We start from the raw sequence: 6,000 nt of genomic DNA on the forward strand, positions 1-6,000 counted from the left end.
TTTTAACTTATGTGCATTGGATCTAGACAAATCCATCAGGCATTGAATTTTGTGGTCAAATCAGAATGAGGTTTTGCATTCTTGCAAACTAAATCAGAAAACAACCCGTTTTATATTAGCTATTTATAAACTTCTTCGCCTTTCCCATTCTTTGAGTATGTACGTGCATGCATGGACACATCAAGTACCGTGAAAAAAGATGGTGAGGTCAATGTATGGTAATTGTAAGTTAAACATAATACAGCTAAAAAGTTCTATTGAATAAACGTTTTTCTTCTTTTTCAACTCAACAGCTGTTTTTAAAACAAAAAAAGAACAAACAAAAAGAGCTTTTCATAATTTCTTAAACGCAATATATATATCAGGCATTTCAAGTAAACGACAATTTTTTTTCAAAGTAAACATGTTTTGGCATGCTTATGCCATCTTCAGTACAAGGAATGATTATGATATCTATTTACAGTTTTATTTATATTAAGTGAAAGTGTATGGAATTACTAGATGATGGAATTATTTACAAGTTAAATATCGTGCTGATGTGATGTATTTGTTTATTGAGGTTTGGTTTGAGTTTTTTTTATGTAGAGAGCTTTCTTGAGTTTCAAGGAGAAAGAAGAGTTAGCGGTGTCTAGGACGTGAATACAAGAATAATTGTATTTTGTATTATATTTTGCTAAAACAAACTCACACAAAAACTCACACATTTACCAACACCTTCACACTTTCCACAATATAAAAAATACAATCATTCTTGTTTTTGCAACCTAGACTCCGCTTACTCTTCTATCTCTTTGAAACTCAAGGAAGCGCTGTACATAAAAAAAATCAAACCGAACCTAAAAGAGCTTTAATTTTAAATACTCCTATCTCTCTAGATATCTTTAACTTTCATTTACATATCTTCATAAATGAACTGCCTTAAAATTGACAGAGTAATCTTCACTTGTTTAAAGTAAGGAAAATTGTGATACTCTTACAGTTATATTGAGCTCAATAGTGAACTGAAATTTTCTGCAATCAAATGAAATCATCCCTTCCTCCAAGCTGCAGTTTTGAACAAGATCACTGACGCAAGAAATAACAAACTGTTTAGAAAAGGTTTCATCTAAGGCGACGTCACTAGTTATAAGCCAGGTCATTTTCCTATTTGTTGTGTACATGCATTGCCTCGTCAATAAAGGTGAAGATCGGCTAAGATCGTGCACATAAATATTTTTAATAGTTCTAAAGATAGCAAATACCATAGTGAATGGTAAAAGTAATATAATAAGTTGATATTTCTTAAAAGAACTGTTTTAAGTAAAGAGCACCAACCCAATAGTTCTAAATTAGAATTTCAATTTACTATATGGAAAAATACTCGGCAACTACGTATTTTGAAGTTAGAAAATGCAAAAAAATGGTGTTATGAATAAATGGGAAGACACACCCTCTCATTCCCCCCTGGCTACCACTTGAATTGCAATGTTGTTTATTTAATGTTATAAGATACTCGGGATAACACTGGTTATCTTGGAAGATGACGAATAAGGTGGGATCGTTTTGATTATGTACTACAGAATCATAAAGGAGACCTGGATTGTTCATAAAACTTGTATTTTCCGTACTTGTTAAAGTTTGCTATCTTCCAAACGAAATATAGTATGCATAATCTTATTTAGACCGTATTCGATATTTCATGACGCTTAATAGCCATGTTTTTAATTGCATTATTCTCATTCAGGCTACCCACATGTATGCTCCGCGTACCTATTTTTAAATTATTAAATTTCAAATTTCAATGTTGTCGAAGCCTCGAGGGCAAGTCGGTTCTACTGTGATTCTGGTTTTACAAAGAAAAGTGTGAAATACGCATTTGTGCTTGCAAAAGCAGTAAAAGAGTGCTTTGTAAGAAATTTTTATCAAGATAGCAGCATCCTGACAAATTGCAAGGAGAAAGGGATGATACATTTCACAGCAACATACAAAGAAAGCAACGAAAGGCCGTTGAAAAGCCAATTTCGGAATTGCAGTTGCTTCTGTTAAAGGTACGATGTTGTGTTATGTGTACCTTCAATCGCGTTATAAATTCATGTCAGTTAATTGTAAGGAATTTGTCTTTCATCAGATGTCAGACATAATTGATATCATTTATGAACTTAAAACCTCGTCCTCACTCATGACATAAATGATAAATACAAGATTATCATAAAAGTCTTTATTCATTGTTTACATGCTAGTGTTTATTGAAGGTAGGACACGTAGATGCTTGTGTTTATAAGTACGTTTATGCTGCAAATTCATAAGATAAATATTTCAGATAAATATCGTAAGATAAGCCACCAAAGTGCATTAGTAAGCGTGTGAGAGTGACTTTCTTTCTCATGATAAGAATAGTCAATTTTATGAACTAACTGAAGATAGAAAAATGCTTAGGTGCTGACAATTCTGGTCAAAGTGGCTGTAAAAGAATTACATTAGTAATATCTCCCTTGAGTTTTGATACTTGTATTGATATTGTAGGCTCTTTTAAGTAAATAGTTGTCCTTATTGGGTTATTTTTATTTACTTTAACACACTGTAGCTTTAAATTCACAAAGCACAACACATGTCCTGCTCTTTTTTACCAGTTTTTTGTCCTTCAAAATGTTTCCCTAAAAACATTGACTTTGGTAAACCTTACCTCCGTACCAAACACAACAGCCTCAAAAAACCCAGGTATAACTTCAAGGTCTGACATGAACATCATTTGATAAACTTAACACAACGACAGATGTTATGGGGGAAGGTGCCGAATGCCAGACTAACCTGATGATATTAAGAAAAATGTGGAGTAAGTACTATAATTATTATGTATAAACTATGTTTCTCATTCTTGTCCACTTTTCAATAGAAATCAGGTCATATGTGTTTGATTTCAACACATATGACCTGTTAAAACGTCATGGATCTAGAATACTTACGTCCATGCATTTGCAAATGATGTGCCTAGTAGCTAGGTGGATTCAACAATCAACATCATAAAATTATTTTAGATATGTGTTCAAAACATTGAGTAATTATGTTGTCCTTCGTTTTCATTACTCAATGTTTACACCTACTGTTATTCAATCTTGTGCGTATTTAATAACATGAATTTTATTATTAGAGTATATGAGCCTCCTGTTACCTGGAACTGAGAAAGATGCAATAATGAATGCAATATACTGGAAGTAAAAGATCAAAATATAGACTTTAGTACCAATTTTTGTTAGTATTATTTTTTTCTTCAAACTGTATGGCTTATTTTGCATGCCCTTACCTGTATTTGTGTATATATTTATTTTTACTGTTATACAATGTATTTATATTTTTTTAAATATTGGTATTCATTGTATAAAACCCTCCCTGTTCTTCGTAACCTTTTATTTTTAAACAGGTATTAAAGACCTAAATATGTTGGGGGCTAAAATTCTACTTGAACAAGCTATTAGCATATGTAAAATTTGTTTTGAAAAACATTTCTCCCTGTGAAAAATCATCAATCGGTTATATGATAAATAAAACAGTATCTTGCTTAAAGATTATTTTTCTTTCAGCTGATTTTTCTAGCTTAGAAAAAAATCTTGTCGTAGCTACAAAGATTTTCTTCTGCATTTAATCCAATTTCAAGATCAATTTCTTGAAAGTATTTTATTTCTCTTATGATTAATTTTCTTGCTCAGTACATTGTTTTAAGAAATCTAATAAGATAATTTTCCTATGGAAAGGACAAGATAATATTTGTTATTTTAAGAAAAATTTACTTAAGATACATTTTCTTGCTTAGAAAATTTTCTTGTTTTGAGAAAGTTACTAAGATAATTTTCTTATGGAAGGAACAAGATAATAATTCTTGTTTTAAGGAAAAATTTACTTAAGATAAATTTTCTTCCATAGAACATTTTCTTGTTTTATAAAATTTAGTAAGATAATTTTATATAGAAGGAAAAAGAAAATATTTCTTGTTTTAAGGAAAAATTTACTTAAAATAAGTTTTCTTGCTTAAAACATTTTCTTGTCTTAAGAAAGTTAGTATGATAATTTTCTTATAGAAGGAACAAGAGAATATTTCTTGTTTTAAGGGAAAATGTACTTAAAACTAGTGTTTTTTTCCCTTGAAATAAGATTTGAGGAATTTGCAGTATCCTGGATGAAGTTCAACATTAAACTCTTCGTCTTCCATACCAATATCATCTGCAGGATCAAAAATACAACTCAGTTTCGAGTCCATTATTTGATCAGGAGTAGCTTCTCTCCACTAAAATTTTACAAGCTAGTTTAGAAAAACTGGTTGGAGATGTTGAAAGTCTCACTACAGCATTGCCGACACGTTAAATAAACGCAGTTTTTTATTTGCCATGGCTAAATACACATGATGAACATAAAATATTCTTGTGTTGAAATATTGATAAAATTAAACCAAAATAAGACGTAAGACAGTGGCAAAGTGAATGGTTTGAACCGGGAGTATCGTTACATCTATAAATACAATCTACATTCACAATCAAAAACAGTACTAAAGCTGGGAATTTGAACAATTATTTAACAGTAAAAAAGAAACAACATATGTAAACAGACACTTACGATATTATCCACATTGTCGTTGTTTCGAGGACAATTATTGATTGTACCATGAATTTGTGTTTGTAGTTCTCTTTTACATCGAAGTCAAAAGGCTGTAGCATTACTAGAAAATAAAATCTCACCATCATTCACAAGAAAAAAGAGATGACAGATATAGAATGCCATGTGTAATAACCCCAAAGGTTACTTCTATCATTTTTAACAGTAAACACCCCAAATAGAAAAGCATACGATCTTAAAAATAACATCAGCGTTTTAGAAAGAAGACGGGAAATACAATAGAAAATAACTGGCTACGTAAATATCGCAATAGAGTTATGTTTGAGTTGCTTTTGTTTAGCTAAGTGCCTGAATCAGTTATGGCTTTGAAGCAATGACAATCACGAGAATTCAAAGGTTGTACAGAAAAGTTTCTTCGACTAATGTGTTTCATCGTGCTCATAAACAAAGAGAAGATTAAGGATTTTCTAAGGAATTGACATGTCTAGCCTTTGTTCAGTTTATTTCATGAATATGAAAACGAAAAGTTACCCTATGTTAGTTTACCACGATTGATAGAAAAGCAAAAGATGAGGAATGTATATAAGATTAGAAAAAAGGCTGTAACACCTACTACTTTTGCTTGGGTGGAAGAAGTATATATACTCTTACTACTAAACTAAGAAGCAAGAAGTACATTTTTTCAATCAAGGTTCAAGTGTCACTGCAATGAGTTAAATAGTTTAAACAAAAACGATCTGCCTGTCACTGGAAAAATCTTGTCTATATACTATTTTCCATAGATATGTTTTGCAAACTGTTCAGTTTTTTTATGCAACCAGCATACTTAATTTACACAAGAATAAACCTCAATGTTTCAATTATTAAATCAAATTCGTCAGAATATATTCTCTATTTAAAGCTTCACACAGCTTTTGAAAAATTCTATTTATACTTTTGTTTTTAATGTATACATATCTTCAATGATACCTCTTTCAAATTGCTTCTCATTTTTACATTTCAATAGTAATAACTTTTACATATACAATATTTTAGCAGGTTTCTCCTGTCAGCTTAAAATGGCTGTTATCAATAGTTTATTGTGATAACTTTTGTCTGAGACAGTAGCAACTGAACCAGTCTGTATTTTTATTATGATTGCGTAATTCTTTTAGCAAAAATTATCATTAATTTCTTTGGCACAAGTTCTACTTGCTTTATCTTAATTGCATGTTACATTGTCTTGTAGGGATATCTGACCCTTTCTCGCATATTGTTGTTCAAGGTTATGAGAAGCACCACCTTCTGTACATCGTACCAGTAAATCTATTGATCCCTCGTGATGATTAACAATATATATTTAGAAATAAATTATAACATACCAGTTACAGACACCTTGCCACGTGGCTCAACTATCCCACAGTTTGGTCGTACACA

The 6,000-nt window shown here is 31.0% G+C and overlaps 1 protein-coding gene and 1 long non-coding RNA gene across 2 annotated transcripts in view; one reads left to right on the forward strand and one right to left on the reverse strand.

The window, feature by feature from the left end:
• Positions 1-2,465: 2,465 nt before the first annotated feature.
• On the forward strand, positions 2,466-3,540 carry LOC124437246. Its single transcript, XR_006945625.1, has 2 exons — positions 2,466-2,812; positions 3,128-3,540. It is a non-coding gene; the product is annotated as an uncharacterized LOC124437246 (long non-coding RNA).
• A 559-nt stretch (positions 3,541-4,099) lies between these two features.
• Positions 4,100-6,000, reverse strand: part of LOC124437231 (vesicle-associated membrane protein-associated protein A-like) — a 3,645-nt gene continuing 1,744 nt past the window's right edge. The window contains 4 exon segments of the mRNA XM_046987223.1: positions 4,100-4,258; positions 4,585-4,619; positions 4,622-4,687; positions 5,946-6,000. The exon segment at positions 5,946-6,000 is cut by the window's right edge and continues 98 nt beyond it. Of these exon segments, the coding sequence (XP_046843179.1) occupies positions 4,100-4,258; positions 4,585-4,619; positions 4,622-4,687; positions 5,946-6,000 (315 nt within the window).

Source organism: Xenia sp. Carnegie-2017, unplaced genomic scaffold, assembly GCF_021976095.1.
Source record: "Xenia sp. Carnegie-2017 unplaced genomic scaffold, XeniaSp_v1 HiC_scaffold_16, whole genome shotgun sequence".
Classification (NCBI taxonomy): Eukaryota; Metazoa; Cnidaria; class Anthozoa; order Malacalcyonacea; family Xeniidae; genus Xenia; species Xenia sp. Carnegie-2017.